The sequence below is a fragment of the Pongo abelii genome, chromosome 21, assembly GCF_028885655.2.
Source record: "Pongo abelii isolate AG06213 chromosome 21, NHGRI_mPonAbe1-v2.0_pri, whole genome shotgun sequence".
NCBI classification, from domain to species: Eukaryota; Metazoa; Chordata; class Mammalia; order Primates; family Hominidae; genus Pongo; species Pongo abelii.
In genome coordinates this window covers 2,425,687-2,443,056 of record NC_072006.2, presented here as the reverse complement: position 1 = coordinate 2,443,056, position 17,370 = coordinate 2,425,687, and the positions used below count along the sequence as shown (strand labels likewise).

General features: G+C 39.3%; 1 protein-coding gene across 1 annotated transcript in view; it reads left to right on the top strand.

Annotated features, from left to right (window-relative positions):
• Positions 1-17,370, top strand: part of HAO1 (hydroxyacid oxidase 1) — a 57,732-nt gene that overhangs the window by 16,109 nt on the left and 24,253 nt on the right. The window contains exon 3 of the mRNA XM_002829948.3: positions 9,890-10,145. Within this exon, the coding sequence (XP_002829994.2) occupies positions 9,890-10,145 (256 nt within the window). The remainder of the gene's footprint in view (positions 1-9,889; positions 10,146-17,370) is intronic.

Genomic DNA, 17,370 nt, shown 5'->3' with positions numbered 1-17,370 from the left:
ATTCATTTCCACTTCTGATCTGAGATCTAGGAAGCTGGACAAATCCCAGATAAGCAAGCTAAACAAACAAACAAACAACAACAACAACAACAGCAACAACAACACAACCCAAAATAAACCAAACCAAAATCATGAGATAATGGTTAAGTGTACTGAGGGGCCATCATGTGAACACAGTTTAATTCCTTGGCTTTAAAACTAATAAGAGAAGAATGCATAAACGAATGAGGCAAATGTACCTGTGACCCTCTCCAGAGGGTGCCAGCAGAGAAGAAAGGCAGATTTATCAGCAAGGTATGGCTGGCCATTGGCAAACCATGGGACAACCACTACCAACTTCACTGCCATTGCTTCATATTTCCCTCCCATTTTCAATGAGCCCCAATTTTGCTCAGGAAATCACACATATTCTGCTAATTTGGATGAGTCCTTTTGAAAGAAAATATCTACCTCATGGTTCTCAAAGTATGGCTCTTGGAACATCAGCGTCAGCAGGACTCTGAAGCTTGTTAGAAATGCAGATCTTAGGTCCCACTACAGACCTACTGAGTCAGAATCTGAATTTTGTTAACATACCCGTGTGATTCCTCAAAGATTGAGAAGCCATGGTCAGAGCCTGGGATGAAAGTTCCTGTTGGTTCCAAGCCAAAGCTATAGTTCAGGTCTTCACACCTGACAGTATTAGATGTAGATGGATATTGTTCCCTTCTGAAGACCCTCAAGGTCTTCTGAGAGCCTATTAAGTTTGGAGTGACTGCCTGAAATGAGTGAGAAGTCACAGGGAGACTCTAGATAATTGAGAGATGTGTTCACAGTAGTCTTTGATAAAAACCTGGGATGGGCAGGCTTAGTATCCAGGCCCCTAAAATTTATGTATACAATGGATTTCCTATTTTTGCTTCTTTACATCCAGATTACCTGGATCAGAAATAAATATTTTCATTAAGGCTTGATGTGACAAACAAACAAAACAAAACTCTGCCAAGCTCTAGAAGAACAATTGCATTTCCCAGCCACAGGGAGAACACTGCCAGTTTATGCTGTTTTCCAAAGCTATTTACCTGTCCTAGCTCATTTAAATCACTGTACATTGGAGTTTAGGATTTGTGTCAACCCCAGAGGTAGCTGCATTCATACCTGATGAGTTCTTTTAAATCTCAGAAGTTGATTGTAAGTTCCATAGTATAGGAAATTTAACCAAGCCTCTATTGAATGGCAGTTTAGAAAGGTCGAGCTACACTTACCTTATGTCAGGTTATTGCAGACCCTTGTGGCATTTTTCCACCCTAGGACATGTGATTTAACTCTAATAGAAATCTTTATTATGGGTAGGTCTGAGATTAACTTTTATTCTATAAAACAGAAATCATTCCACTGGCTGTAGCTCATTTTTTGAGATGGAGTGGGGGGAATGGATGATAGTAAACAAGGATATTAATCTCACTTATTTCTATATCACTATATTTATAGTTACATTGCAAATGGAAGAGTAGAGAAACCAAAAACATATACTGGGAACTTTAAATTTTTCTTCCAAGTATTATTGATTGATGTTTGGACTATGCAAGTGCTCTCAGCCCCTTAGACTCACTCTGCAGCTCCCCCCATGGAAATTTGTAAACAGGTTAGGGTGGGGATAGGGAAAAGCATGTTCTTGTTTCACTTCTTGGATTATTTGTTCCAGACTCTCCAAAGTAATGTGTACCTTGGGAATGCGGAAATTATCTCCTTAGATATTCTCTCCCTATATATGTCCTCACAGGGAGTTCTTGGAATTGGAGAAGATTCCACTCTCCTTTAGGAGCTTTCTCCATAAAGATATTGAGCATTGGACACTATATTTGCAACGGAAAAGAGGAATGGGTCTCTTGAGCATCAAAATCATTGTAGAAGAATCTCCAAACTGTTTTTCAAAATGTCTGTACTAACTTACATTCCTGCCATCAATGGATTCCCTTTTCTTTGCATCCTCACCAACACGTGTTATCATTGGTGTTTTTGATAATAACCATTCTAACAGTTGGAGGTGATACTTCATTATGATTTTATTTAAATTTCCCTGATAATTAGTGATACGAGATTCTTTCATGTATCTATTGGCCATTTATATCTCTTCTTTTGAGAAATGTCTGTTCAGATCCTTTGCCCATTTTTTTTCTTTTTTCAACTTTTATTTTAGAATCAGGGAGCACATGTGCAGGTTTGTTACAAAGGTATATTGCATGATGCTGAGGTTTGGAGTGCAAATGAATCCATCACCTAGGTAGGGACCATAGTTCCCAACAGGTAGTTTTTTCAGCTCTTTTTCCCCTCCCAACCCCACTGTTGTATTCCCCAGCATCTATTGTTACCATTTTTTTGACCATGTGTATCCAATGTTCAGCTTCCATTTGTAAGTGACAACTTGTGGTATTTGGTTTTTGGTTACTACATTAATTCACTGAGGATATTGATTTCCAGCTGCATCCATGTTGGTTCAAAGGACATGATTTTGTTCTTTTTTATGGCTACATAGTATTCCATGGTGTATATGTACCACATTTTAAAAATTCAATCCACCATTGATGGGCACCTGGATTGATTCCATGTCTTTGCTATTGTGAATAGTGCTTTGATGAACATGCAGGTGCATGTGTCTCTTTGGTAGAATGATTTATTGTCCTTTGGGAATATACCCAGTTAGTGGGATTGCTGGGTCGAATGGTAGAAAAACTCTCAGTTCTTTGAGAAATCTCCAAACTGCTCTCCATAGTGGTTTATTTAATTTACATTCCCTACAGCAGTGTATCAGCCTTCTCTTTTCTCCACAGCCTTACCAACATAGTGTTTTTTGACTTTTTAACAAAAGTAATTCTGACTGGTATGAGACGGTATATCACTGTGGTTTTGATTTGCATTTCTTTGATGATTAGAGATGATGAGCATCATTTTCATTATATTTATCAGCCTCTTTTATGTCTTTGTTTGAGAAGTGTCTGCACATGTCCTTTGCCCACTTTTTAATGGGGTTATCTGTTTTGTCTTGTTGATTTGTTTATGTTTCTTATAGATTCTGGATATTAGACCTTTGTTGGATGCATAGTATGCAAATATTTTCTTCAATTTTGTAGGTTGCCTGTTTACTCCTTTGATTGTTTCTCTTGCTGTCCTTTGCCTATTTTTTAATTGGGTTATTTGTTTTCTTGCTATTGAGTTGTTTGAGTTCCTTATTTATTTATTTTTTTGGATATTAGCACTCGTTAGATATATGCTTTACAAATATTTTCTCCCAATCCCTGGGTTGTCTCTTGATTCTGTTAATTGTTTTCTTTGCTGTGCAGAAACTTTTTAGTTTCATACAATTCCTCAAAAAACTAAAAATAGAATTGCCATATGATCCAGCAATTCTACTTCTGGATATTTATTGAAAGGAATTGAAATCAGTATGTTGAAGAGATATCTGCACTTCTATGTTCGTTATAGCATTATTCACAATAGTCAAGATATGCCATCAACCTAAGTATCCATTGACAGATGAATGGATAAAGAATGAGGTGTATGTACACAAAGGAAAACTATTCAGCCTTTAAAAAGTGGGAAATTCTGTAACAACATGGATAGACAAATACTATATAATCTCACTTATATGTGGAATCTAAAAAGGTAGTTCTCACAGAAACAGATCGTATAAAGGTGGCTACCAGAGGCTGGGAGAGGAAGGAAAAGAATGAGGAAAGTGACATATTGATCAAAGTTGTACAAAGTTTCAGTGCAACTGGAGTAATAGGTTTTAGTGATCTATTGTACTGCATGGTGACCACAGTTAATAGTAATGTATTGTATATCTTTAAATTACTAAAAGAATAGGTATTTAATGTTCTCCCTACAAAAAAATGATAAGTTGGTGTATTAGTCCACTTTCACACTGCTGTAAGGAGCTGCCCGAGACTAAGTAATTTATAAAGAAAAGAGGTTTACTGGTTCACAGTTCTGCATGGCTGGGCATGCAGGCATTCCATGGCCTCAGGAAGCTTACAATCATGGTGAAAGGGAAAGCAGGTATGTCTTACATAGTGGCAGGTAAGAGAGCCTGTGTGTGAAGTGAAGTGGGAAGAGCCCCTCATAAAACCATCAGATCTCGTGTGAGCTCACTAACTAGCATGAAAACAGCATGGAGGAAATCACCCCTATGATCCAATCACCTCTTTCCCTCAGCACATGGGGATTACGGTTCCCTCCCTTGATGCGTGGGATTACAATTTGAGATAAGATTTGGGTGGGGACACAAAGCCAAACCTTATCAGTTGGTGAGGTGATGAATATGGCCATTAGCTTGTCTAAATTTGTCCGCAATGTATACATAGATCAAAACATCACATTGTACCCCATAAACATGTGCAATTACTATTTTCCAATTAAAAATAAACATAAATAAATTAAAAATAACTGCAAAGGAAAGCTGGCTGTGGAGAAGATTAACAAATAATGACATTAAGAAATTCAGGTCCTTGGCAAAATTAGAAATACATACAAAGCTATCCAGGACTTATTTTTCCAAATGCATTAGGCGTCCTCTCACCTTACCCTTTACAATTGCATGGCTTCAGAGATTACACAGAAAATGTTCAGAAACATTGCCACAGTAGATGATCTTGCAATGCTATGAAGTGGGCAGAACAGCTGTGGCTACAGCAATTGTGCAGATAGAATGTACTTCATGGATGGCAAGAATGGGACTGTGGGACGGGCTCTCAATCCATTCTACCCTGTTGTTGTTCTGAAATGAAAGTTTTATCTCCCAGTTTATATATGTAGCCTTATCTTTGATGCTTCAGTACCTGAGACCTGGCCAGTGTCCCTTTTAGTGATTGTATGTGTGTGTGTGTGATATGCAATTTCCTTATAGCAAAGGCACAGTGTATCACTGTTTAATTAAAGAAGAGAAAGAAATGCCAAACATACGAATAAAGTCTGAATATATCTGTAACATTAAAAGTGTAGGTGTCTATCTTTGAAGATATATCTTAAGGATGATGAAAGAGTCAGTGAGTAAAAGTAAGAGAAGAGAGTCCTGGGATTTCATACAAGATCAGTGTTACTTGATGGTGTAGGCTCCTAGATATTTCATCTTTAGGGTATACCAACTATTACAAAAGCCAAGATTTTTAGATTTGGATCAACATTAGGGAACTTCATTCTGGGCAAGAACCAGGCTTTGCCTTTATGTTAATATGACCTCAGCTGTGAGCTCCATTTTGCCAGGCATCGTAAAACTGCAACACGTATCATTGGAATCTTCCGTTACAGTCTAATACATAGCCACACATTGTGAGCAAGAATGAAAGCCAACCCCTGTCCTTTGCAAAATGCAATCAGACAGTGCCTGCTTTGGAAGCAGGGGGTCAGAATTTCATTGTGGACAATGGATAAGGAGAGTAAAACGGCTTAAAACTTTCGTGCTTTCAAGCCTTAGACTAGGATAACTATAATCATAACTTTTTGATGAAGTCTGACCATGCTACGTCATTTATAAAATTTTGAAGCTTGTAAGTATTATCCCAAAATAAGCAGTGTGAACTCAAAGTGTTTATCATTGTCTCTCAGGCAAAGGTAATAATTGAATTATTTAGCAAAGGACTTTGAGCAATTGGAAGAGATACTCAGCTGCTGGTCTCTAGTGCTCTAACAGAGTGGATGCCCCCCGCTCTGCCAGGCACTGATGTTTAAGTTGGTGGATTGTGAGGAAGTCTGGGGATTCCTTGGGGAGAAAAGGAAGTGATGACATATTGAAGCACAATGACATATTGAAGAGACTCGGGGGCTGGGGTGATTAATTTCAGAGCTGTGGCTATTTACCAATTGGAGTGTAAGTATTTTAATATTTTAACAAACATAATTGCCATTCTGGTATGTACCAACTTCATCTCAGATATGTCCTTAAGATATAGGCAAATTCTTTATTGCCTGTCTGAATGGTTCATATAAATTCCCAGGCTCCCTTAGCTCATTCTAACATAAAACTGTATTAAAAATAATGAATGCAATTCATCAATAATTTTCCTTTGTCATAGCAAGTAGTCACAAGTGGATTGAGATCAGAGTAATCACTCATATTTGTTCCGGGGAGAAGGGAGCCTGCTGTTTTGCTCCTCTGTTTTCTCCTAGGACTAGTATCTTAGCTTCAAATGATAATACCTTAGCACAGACTCTGATATTCCTCTTACATGCAGGAGCATTCTCTTGGAATAATTTTGGGGACCTCAATTCAAAATTTCAGCAATGTATGATTTAATTATTGGAAAATAATCACTGAGCAGCAATAACTCCAGCAGTTACTTCTATCAAGGCAGAATCAGGAAATAGATGGTATAGACCAGACTTGCTTCTCTCTAAATATGCATACTCAAGTGATTTGGTTAAAATGTTTGTGAGGGCTGACATTTCCTGCAAGTCAGACGGTTTAAGAGAAGTAGAAATTATGTGTATTTTGCAGCATTTTGGTAATCTGTGTGGAGTGTCTGTAGATATTTCTTATGAGTTCAAGGAAATCCTTTTGTGGATTTTGATGTTCCTATTGGCAGAGCTGCTGCTCGACTACATGATGTCTTTGTATTAACTACAAAAACATGCCCTATTATCTGAGTGATTCTCTCTTCCAGACCCCTTTGTGCATCCACACTCTGCACCTCCAGTATACGGAGGACCTTCCCACTGGATTCTAAGATTCCATACCTTCCCAATGCATAGAAGTGTCTCTCATGCACATGGCAAACCTACTGTCTTGGATGTCACTGCCCTGAAATATTGAGGGAGTACATTTATCTATGCGTGGTACCAGGGAGTCATTTAGGCACGTAGGAAGTCTAGAAAGATCATTGCCCTGGGACAGTGGTCAGCCATGCTGAGTTCTCCTATTTTGTTGCTCATTTCTGTGTGACCTTAGGTAACATCCTCTTCAGGACATTTTTTTTTTTTTTTTTTTTTTGTTAGGGACTCTCGCTCTGTCATCCAGGCTGGAATGCAGTGGTGTGATCTCGGCTCACTGCAACCTCTGCCTTCTGGGTTCAAGCAATCCTAGTGCTTCAGTCTCCTGAGTAGCTGGGACTACAGGCATGTGCCACCACGCCCAGCTAATATTTGTATTTTTAGTAGAGACAGGGTTTTACCATGTTGATCAGGCTGGTCTCGAACTCCTGACCTCAAGGGATCTGCCTACCTTGGCCTCCCAAAGTGCTGGGATTACAGATGTGAGCCACCAACCCTGGCCAGGACATAATTTCTTTCAGGTGAATTGATTGTTAGAGGATTTTGATCTAAGCAATCAATGTCCCTTGGTGTTCCTTTCAAACAGCAGTAAGTGACCTGAATTTATTTTCCACATTTCCAAATCTTAATGAAAATCAGACAATGGTCTATATGTTCATTTGTGTTGTTACTTAAAAAAATGTGGGTTTTAGACAACATTTTGCCAGTCACGAATTCCTATAGAAGAAATTCCCAAAGGAACTCTTTGGGAGAACAGACTAGTGATCTACAGACATGATGACCTCCAACTCAGATCTTCTGTAGGTAACCACTGACCGGGAGAACATGTATGAAAAACATCTTCAAAGGCATTGAAAAATTAACATTTATCAAAAACAAAATCCATTTTATTACATTTGAACTTAGACCTTTACTATCTAATGGCTGTGGTACTATTTAAATGTCAAAGTGTGATCTAGCATCAGTCTCATCTGGTTAGAAATGCAAACTCTTGGGCCACATCTCAGACTTACTGGACCAGAAGCTCTGTGGGTGGGACCCAGAAATCTGTGTTTCACATGCCCTCCAGGGGACTGTCCTGCTAAAGTTTGAGAATCATGGAAGCTTTTTAACCTCTCATTATAGCTTTATAAGCAGCAACTCACTGGATTCCTATCAACATCCTATGAGTGTGATTTGGACAACTGTATTTATACCCATTTGATGCATGGTAGGCACGCAGATGAGTCAAATGACTTGGAGGAATAGAGTTTTACATAATATACTTTTATATATTTATACTTTATAACAGATTTGACTGTTTTATATATTGCATATAAACATTATATCAGTTTCTCCTCCACTAAGGCTGACTCCAATTTTACTACCAATTTTTGGAAGAAAGCCTACCTATCACTCATGTTCTTTCAAGTATCCTCTAAAACTATTAGTTAGATGATTCTGTTTAATTTTCCATTTATTTGCCCATTTCTTGCTACCTTTCCCCCCAAAATGTAACTGCTACCTTGCTCAAAAGGATGTGTCTACTTGGGATATCTAGCACACACATTTTATGTGATTTTAAAAGACAACATAAATGGTAAACTACATATTTAATAAAATTTTGAAAAATAAAATTTTAAAATTAAAAAGGAAGAAAAAAATTAAACTAACCCCATAATTCTCCCACTCGTCATTAGCATGTAGTTTGTTTAGATTCATCTACCAATAAGTAGAATTGTACAAATTTGATATCATGTAATATATGTCATTTTGTAAACTTTTTTCTTTCCTTAATATATCTATATATCATAAATATTTTTCTATGTCTATATTATTTTAAAATTGTAATACCCAGAGTTCTCCAGAGAAACAGAATTAATAGGATCTCCCTCTTGGAGATTTCTCATCTTTTTCTCTCTCTTAATAGATACAGATAGATACATACATATGTCTATCTCTCTATCTCTATCTTTATCTCTAAAACACCTATCCATAGATAGACATTTTTAGGAATTGGCTCATATGTTTGTGGAAGCTTGCAAGTTCAAATGCACAGAGTAGGTGGGCAAGCTACCAGGGAAATGTTGATGTTGCAGTTCCAGTCTGAAGGCAGGCTCCTTGCAGAATTCTTCTTTTTCTTAGCAGTCTTACTTCCCCTTCCTCTTCCCCTTCCCCATCCTCTTCCCCTTCTCCTTCCCCTTTCCCTTCTTCTCCTTCTCCTTCCCCTTCTTCTTCTCCTTCACAGACTTATTTTTAATGCCTTGAGCTGATTAGATAAGACCCACTCACATTATGAGGGATAATCTGCTTTACCTATAGTCTACTAATTAAAATGTTAATCTCATCTAAAAAACACCTTCATAGCAGCATTCAGACATGTTTCACCAAATATCTGTGCACCATGGTTTAGCATATTGATGCAGAAAATTGATTATCATAATAATATTAATTATTATTTTTTTGAGATGTAGTTTCACTCCTGTCACCCAGGCTGGAGCGCAATGCTGCAATCTCAGCTCACTGCAACCTCTGCCTCCTAGATTCAAGCGATTCTCCTGCCTCAGCCTCCTGAGTAGCTGGGACTACAGGCGCCCACCACCATGGCCGGTTAATTTTGTATTTTTTTAGTAGAGATGGGGTTTCACCACGTTGGTCAGGCTGGTCTCGAACTCCTGACCTCAGGTGATCCACCCGTGTCAGCCTCCCAAAGTGCTGGGATTACAGGCATGAGCCACTGCACCCAGCAATAATATTAATTTTAGTGGGTGTGTTCATTTCATTTTATATATGAACTACAATTTAACCAATCCCCTAAGGCTGGATGTTTGAGTTCTTAATATTTTTTGCCTGTATTTACAGACACCTTTGACTATTGGACTCATTTTGTTCTTCAGGAACAATATACAAAGTGTGGAAAGAAATGTATATTTCTAATCACTGGAAAAAAAACACTGAGTAGCAATAACTCCAGTAGCCATTTGTATCAGAGGAGGTAGAATCAGGAAATAGATAGTATGGGCCAGACTTGCTTCTCTCTTTAAGAGATTGGACTTCATATCGCCAAATTGCCCTTCTAGATGTCTTTACTCATCCAACTACAATTCAAAGGCTTGGGAGGGTGAGCAATGCCAGGCCCATCTTGATCATCCCCTTTCTTTCTCAGCCTGTCAGTCCCTGGGAACGGGCATGATGTTGAGTTCCTGGGCCACCTCCTCAATTGAAGAAGTGGCGGAAGCTGGTCCTGAGGCACTTCGTTGGCTGCAACTGTATATCTACAAGGACCGAGAAGTCACCAAGAAGCTAGTGCGGCAGGCAGAGAAGACGGGCTACAAGGCCATATTTGTGACAGTGGACACACCTTACCTGGGCAACCGTCTGGATGATGTGCGTAACAGATTCAAACTGCCACCACAACTCAGGTAACCATGATCACGTGGGCCCTGAGCTGAGGTGAAAGGGATCTTGACAGGGAATGTTAGGGTCTGGGTTCTACTGATAGCATCGTTGCTAAATATCTGGTTAATCTTCAGCTAATCATGTCCCTTTTGTAGATGTCACTTTTTTGAGATACACAATAGAAGCAGAAATGGCCTCTATAAAAGTCCAATAAATTTTCAGACCAGAGTGCATTAAGGGCCTTGGCTTTGGGAAGTATGAATTCCTACACAGATGGAAGATACTTAATTTTGCCCAAGCAACAGTTTATTATTATCATCCTGGTGCCCTATTTCTTTGTTAAAGTCAAAGAGCCACCTTTACCTTTTATTTTTAGTGGTACATGGAACAGCTAAGGCTAAGAAGATGGAAGAAAGAAAATAATGGAGATTTAAAAAAGCCACATCTTTGATCCCTCACTGTCTACTTCTTCTTTCAGCAATATTCCTTTCACTGTGGTTCGTCCATGGGTCAAGATTCATTCATTCATTCACTCAAATCATTCATCTTAGCAAAAACAATATATCACATAATCTGATGTTGAGCTATAAAGGTTTCATCAGGTCATTCATTCACCCTGTCCACAAGCTGTGAATTATTATCTCTTTCTTGGTTGTATTTTGGGATTACAATCATCTTGAGTCAAAGCTGGAAACTGAGTGGAAGTCTCTGGGAAAGACTCAAACCTCCTTAAGCTATACACCTATTTTCCCCATCAGAATTTCCTTCCTTTATTTTCCACCAAAATGTGCTCTTGGATTTTTCATATGAATGTATAGTGTCCCTCAGGCCTATAAGTATTTGAAAAGGGATCAAAATCTTAGTTTTAATGGAGGACATTTTTATGATGGACTCCTACAGCATCCATCAGAATATGTAAGATGATGAGAAATGTCTTCCTGTGTTCCCAGATCTCATGCCACAGAGGCCCTTGCTTACTCTGTCTATGTTTGAATTGTATTTGGGGGGGGGCAGGAAAAAACAACAAAAACAAAACTAGAGCTAGCAAAATTGAAAAAATATAAAAGACGAAAGAAGCCACATGTAAACATACTGTGTTTACTCTTCAAAAATATTCAAAAATGAAAAGATCCAAAATCAAATTAATATTCCCCTGGAATTTCATGTCTATTACAGTGACTGTGGAGTGAATCTCACCATGAAAGTTGCTGCAGAGTCTTGTATAAGTTTCACATACTTTTACTGTGTTTGTGCCTATGTGAGAATAAACTACTGTGCATAAAATCTTGCTGTTGAGCCATGTGTGAATTAGCTGTGTGATGTTACCTCCCTGTTACTACCAGGCTGGTTTAGGATATTATTTCTGTATGTGGCACCAGGATTAGACCAATGACAGAAATAGAAAGCGCTCTCCCTGCCAAACTGGCCATTAAAACTGTTCCACATATCCCAGACTCAGGGTTACCTAAACACCCTGTGTTTAAAGAGAACAAAAACAAAAGCCTCTGACATAGTCTTATTCCTTGCCAAATTCGTCAGAAAGCTGATGGATTCAAATTCCCCCAATATGAATCCTGTATTTACATTATTTCTCTATTTTGACTACTTTTTTTTTTTTTAAGACTTTCTAAATAGTTTCCCACTATCGAGGCTTCTTACAGGAAACATTTCTCATTATTTCCCCTTGGCCATTTGAAAAGGAATTTGTTCTTCCTTTTCCTCCATCTCTTAATACTACTACTACTACCAACAGTAACAACAATAATAAGTACAGTAGGTTTTTTTGTTTTCTTTTTAACTTAAGACATACTTTCTTGTTCTGGATGCCAAAATACGTTTCACAGAGGCATCTACTTAGATGGGGTGCAGATGACACAGTTGTTAATTCTGGCAGGTACCTCTTGCTTCTTCACTGCTGGGGCTACTCAGTGAGTGGCAGGAAGGTTGATTTGCTTTCCCCCCTTTTCTTTTGCTCCTGGGCTCCTTCCCAGATGATGTGAAGGGCCATGAAACAAAGACCCTTTTCAGCTGTCGGTGTGCATAGAACTGGCTGCGGCTTCCTAGCTTGTCACATCTCCGGTCTGAAGATGATCAAATAATGAGCAACACATCCAGGTTATAGGGAACACGGGAAACACCCCGCAGCTGGGTGTACCCCAGCCCCTCAGAGTGCACATTGGTGTTGTTTGTCCTAGTGGACTTCGGAGTAGGCCAGTGCCTTCTGGTCAGTTCCTCAGTGGCCCACATTCAGCTCTTAAAGGCAGAGCACGCTAATGGGAGGTCCAGGCTTCCGCCTGAGGCCAAATACACCCAAAAAGCTCATCTGTTATAGCCTGATATGAAATCGGTTTCTTTCTGCAACTGACCTGACTCATAGAAGGTGAAGCCTGGCTTTTCATAAGTGAGGTTTGGCAGGCAAGGGAGGCAGGAAATCCAGAGGAGAATGAGCCTGTAAAGCATGGCTCCTTCCAGCCCTTGTTACTTCCTCTGCCCAAGTGTGGGGGAGGGTCCCGTCTCTTGGCATCTGGGCCCAGCAAGAGTTCAGAGGTTTGGTAGTCTCTGCTTGGTCCACATGCAAAACACATGTATGTGTATACGTTATTAATAGCACGGGGGTTCCTGAAACTGAGACGGAGTAAGGAGTCTTCTCATCTGCTCTTGGAAGAAGCAAGGAATGAAGCCAGTTCAGTAGACTGGTTCCTGAGGCTTTGGTGCAGGAACTTTTTCTTTCTCCATATCCCCATGGAGATGGTTCATTTACCCTGAATTAAGATTTGGCCCTTCAGTGCAGTGCCAAGGCAGTTTAAAGAGAAGAAAAGTAATTTCTGATCATTGACTAAGATCAAGGTAAATCATGACACTTACCCTTTCTATGATTTGCCAGTGACATGTTTTCTTAAGCCCAGAAGTGATTTATCGATCGCAGCAGCCAGAATATATCACACTAAAACAGATCAGCCTGCCACTGTCTTCTCAGGTCTCTCATGATTAAAGCGACCAGCTTTAAAGTAGACTCAATGTGAATAGGTCTCCATGACCTCTGCCTCACTGCGTAGCACTCGCATCCTCACCCACTCTTCCACTCTGGCTTCCCTGCCATACTTTCAATATGCCAGGCATGGTGGAACCCTGGAGCCTTTGTACTGGCTGTTTCCTCTGCCTGTAACAGTCATTCGCAGAATCAACACATGACTAATAGCCTCACTTCCATTGAGTCTTGACATTAGGAATGGATATACATATCTCTATATTGGGAAACCACAACAAAAATTGATGGTAGAGATGCAAATATGAGCAAGGTAACAGGGTGGGGGCAGGGGCAGGGGAGAGAGGTCAGTGGAGGACTTGGCACGATAGCCTCTTAAATGACACAATAGCCTCTTAAATTTTTGGTTAGGAAATCATTCACATCTGTAAGTATGGCAGGACAAAGATGTCCATGAATGAATCCCAGGAACCTGTTACTTTACCTGGCAAAAGGGACTTTGCAGATGTGATTAACTTAAGGGGTTTGAGATGGGAAGATTTTTCCTGTTTTATATCAGTAGGCTTGATATAATTAAAAGGATCCTTATAAGAGGGAAGCAAGTGTGTCAGAGTCAGAGAAAGAGATGAAATGACAGATGTAGAGGTTGGAATGATGTGGTCAGGAACCAGGGAAAGGAGGGGGTATCTAGAAACTGGAAAAGACAAGGGAATAGGGCTTCCCCTAGATTCTCCAGAAGAAATACAGCCCTATTGATATCTTGAGTTTAGTCCAATGAGACTTATTTTAGACTTCTGACATTTGGAACTGTAATATAATACCTTCATGTTATTCTTATTGCTGTTGTAACAAATAACCACAAACACAGTTCTACTAATTTCCTTCTCAATGTAGCTTCTCAATTTTGCCAACACTGGTTACCATACATAATTAAAGTTTCATTTTGAGTCTCTGAAAACTCACATCTCTCTTAATCTGCTCTACTTTTTTCTTGGCTTTGTATAGTGCTTATGTTCTGATACACTTTGTAATTTACTTATTGATTATGCTTACCATGGGCAGGGATTCTTAACTGTTTTATTTATTTATATATCTTAAACATTGAAAACACTGGCATGTAGTAGATGCTCAATAAGTAATTGTTGACTCAATCAATAAAATGTACCAGAACATACAAGATTTTCCCAATGGAACATAACTAGTAAGAGGCTGAACCAGGATTTGAACTCAAAATTCATTCCCTGAACCTTCTTCTAGCAGCAACACTGAGGAAGAAATTACCAGGGCTGTGTTCTCAACACAAGTGTTTTCCTAACCACAGAATTAAAGGCTGGTGGCCCATGTATCAGTGTCTGTATTTATGAGCCCCTCTTTCGATCTCTTTCTTTTCATATTGTGTTGATGCTGTAGCCTCTATTGGTCATTTCATTTTTTCATTTCCCAAGACAGAATTATGTGGCTTTATCTTTAATGTTGCATTATCAATACTTATAATAAATAATATTATGTATTACTCAATATTCATGATTATTAGTGTTACTATTGGTTATTTAATAATGTTTAACTTACATTAGCAGTTGTTACTATTTTTATGATGCTAAATTACTAACAGCTAAAACAACTTCTATATTAAAAAGTATATTTGAGTGTCACTCAAGAGGTAATGAGTACCTTACAAAGAAGAAATCTTGTTTCTTACCTTTGCGTCACTAAACAGATCAGGATTTGGAGAATTAAGCCCTAAGTAATAGTGTTATTATTTTGATCTCGACCCTTTTTTTCCTTACGAAATGGAATACTTTGGTTATCAGAAGCCACTTTAAGCTCATATATATATATATATATATATATATGTCATAATCCGAATAAAAATAGCATTCATGGAGGTTTCTTTTGGAGCCCTTGGTAAAACACTCCATCGTGGGTCTCTGTCAAGATATCTGAAAACTTTTTCTTGGCTTCTGGCTTTGAACAAAGTTTCAGAGTAACAACAAGGCTTCATTGTGCACTGAAATTTCTGTAAGGCAACATTCATTCAAGTGTTGATCCGCATTTCACCATCCAAGAATAACAACAGTTATTTATATAATTTTATCCATGTTTCTGTTTTTTCCTATCCATTTCACCCTTTCACCCCACCCCTGCTGAAACACTGGAGCTTGTTTGGGATGGGGGTGGGGTGCCATGCAGACTATATACACATACAGATGTTTTTCTTTTTCTTTTCCTGGTCTTGCTATGGGATAGACAGACTGGACGTCTTCTTATTAACAATACTATTTAAAAGTTTGGAATTTATTATCATTTAATCATCTGTAAGTAATGAAATAGGTCTTCATGGTAAGGATGTGTTTATTGAACAGCGGTTAGCTTTATTCAAATTAGGGTGACCACAGAACACCAAGGACTATGATATAATGTACAACCCTAAGTGGTTTGATTTAAATAAAAAGAAAGTCCAGGCATTTCAGCTAAAATCCCCACCAAAGCCCAACGACTAGATGGGCATCCATATGACTCAATGAAATTTTCTATGATCTTAAATGGCTATCTGAGTCCGTGAAACTATAGGACTAACTATTCAGTCCTTATTGAGAAAGCCTTGTTAATAGCTTGAATTGAGTTATATGGGATATGAATGTTCATATCTTTATGACAATATATGCAACCTAAGCTACATAACCAGCTATGTCAGCTAAAATACTCTAAAGTGTAAAAAATCATAGTTTTCTATTAAAGGAAGTCATGATTGTTAAAAATAATTTTTAAATAGTGTGCCTAGATTCTTCTAGTATAATATATAATTTTCTTTTTTTTTTGAGATGGAGTCTTGCTCTGTTACCCAGGCTGGGGTGCAGTGGCTGGAGTTGCTCACTGCAACCTCCGCCTCCCAGGTTCAAGCGATTCTCATGCCTCAGCCTCCCAAGTAGCTGAGATTACACGTGCCCGCCACTATGCCCGGCTAATTTTTTTGAATTTTTAGTGGAGACTGGGTTTCATCATGTTGGCCAGGCTGGTCTTGAACTCCCGACCTCAGGTGATCCGCCCACCTCGGCCTCCCAAACTGCTGGGATTACAGGCATGAGCCATTGCGTCCAGCTGATACGTAAATTTTTATATGGCTCCATGATCTTCTCTACATTTAATGACAGAACTGGTGGAGGGGAAGAAAGAGATAGGACTAAGCCAGAGATCAATATACATACAACTATACTTTGACCAAAAAAAGGAGATTGACTGGCAGGGGAATTAATAGTATGCAGAAGAGCAAGGTGAGTCCAGTCACTGTCATTATTCAAAAACAGCCTTTCAGGAGAAGAAGTTTGCAACTGAATTTGGGACTGTGGTCAGATAAGTCACAGGAATGATTCTATTGTGTATCCTGAAGTCATCCATCCAGCTAGGAGTCAGAGGTGCAGGCTGAAAATACATTGCCCCTAGAGTGGGGAACTGCCAAAATCTAGCCAGGATATAAGGCCAAGAGAAAAGACCTCAGGCACAGGGGAAGCCAGCTTCAGAATCTTAGAGGTGAGTTAGAGAAATACTGGGCTAAGCTGGGTCAACAAAAATAGTCATACGGGAAGGAAGCAACTCAGTGGTACTTTGTCTCAGTTTGGGTTCTCCTAGAAGCAGGCTGTGAGCCTATGATTTCAGTGCAAGTAGTTCATAGGGAAGATGAAGGGAATACTGCTAGAGGAGTAGGAAAGTGAGGCAAGGGAGGGAAGGCATTGAACAAAGGGCATAATACCAAGACAGCTACAGTTGGGGCAACTGAAGCTTAAATCTGCTGGAAAATTCTGGAAGCTTAGGCAGAATTTATCTCAGAGTTAGTCTACATAGGGGTGAGGGAGCTGGGGTATTTACACTTCAACATCCCTAATGCCTCCAGTCTGCTGTGTGGGTTGTGACTCAGGCCCAGGAGCAAGAAAAAACCACTGGCAGAGAAATGAAGGTATTGATAATTGAAAAGCTCATGTCCTTGTCAAACTTGTCTGGAAGATTAGAAAAGTTTGAGTCAGCAGACCGAGAAGTTCAGAGAGAACAACTAAAAGTGGGAGGGAAAGGCAAGAGGTGACAACTCATCTGCTGGGAAACACTTCCCACTTCTCCCGTGCCCACCCCCACCATCACTACTGCAATAGCAGGCAAGAAGGAGTCTACAGGGGCAACAGACAGTCGTGTTAACACCTGTTACTGCAGTTCCAACCTCTTCTAGAATTTTCTACAAGGACATTGGAAGGTTTCCTGAGGTCAGGTGCAAT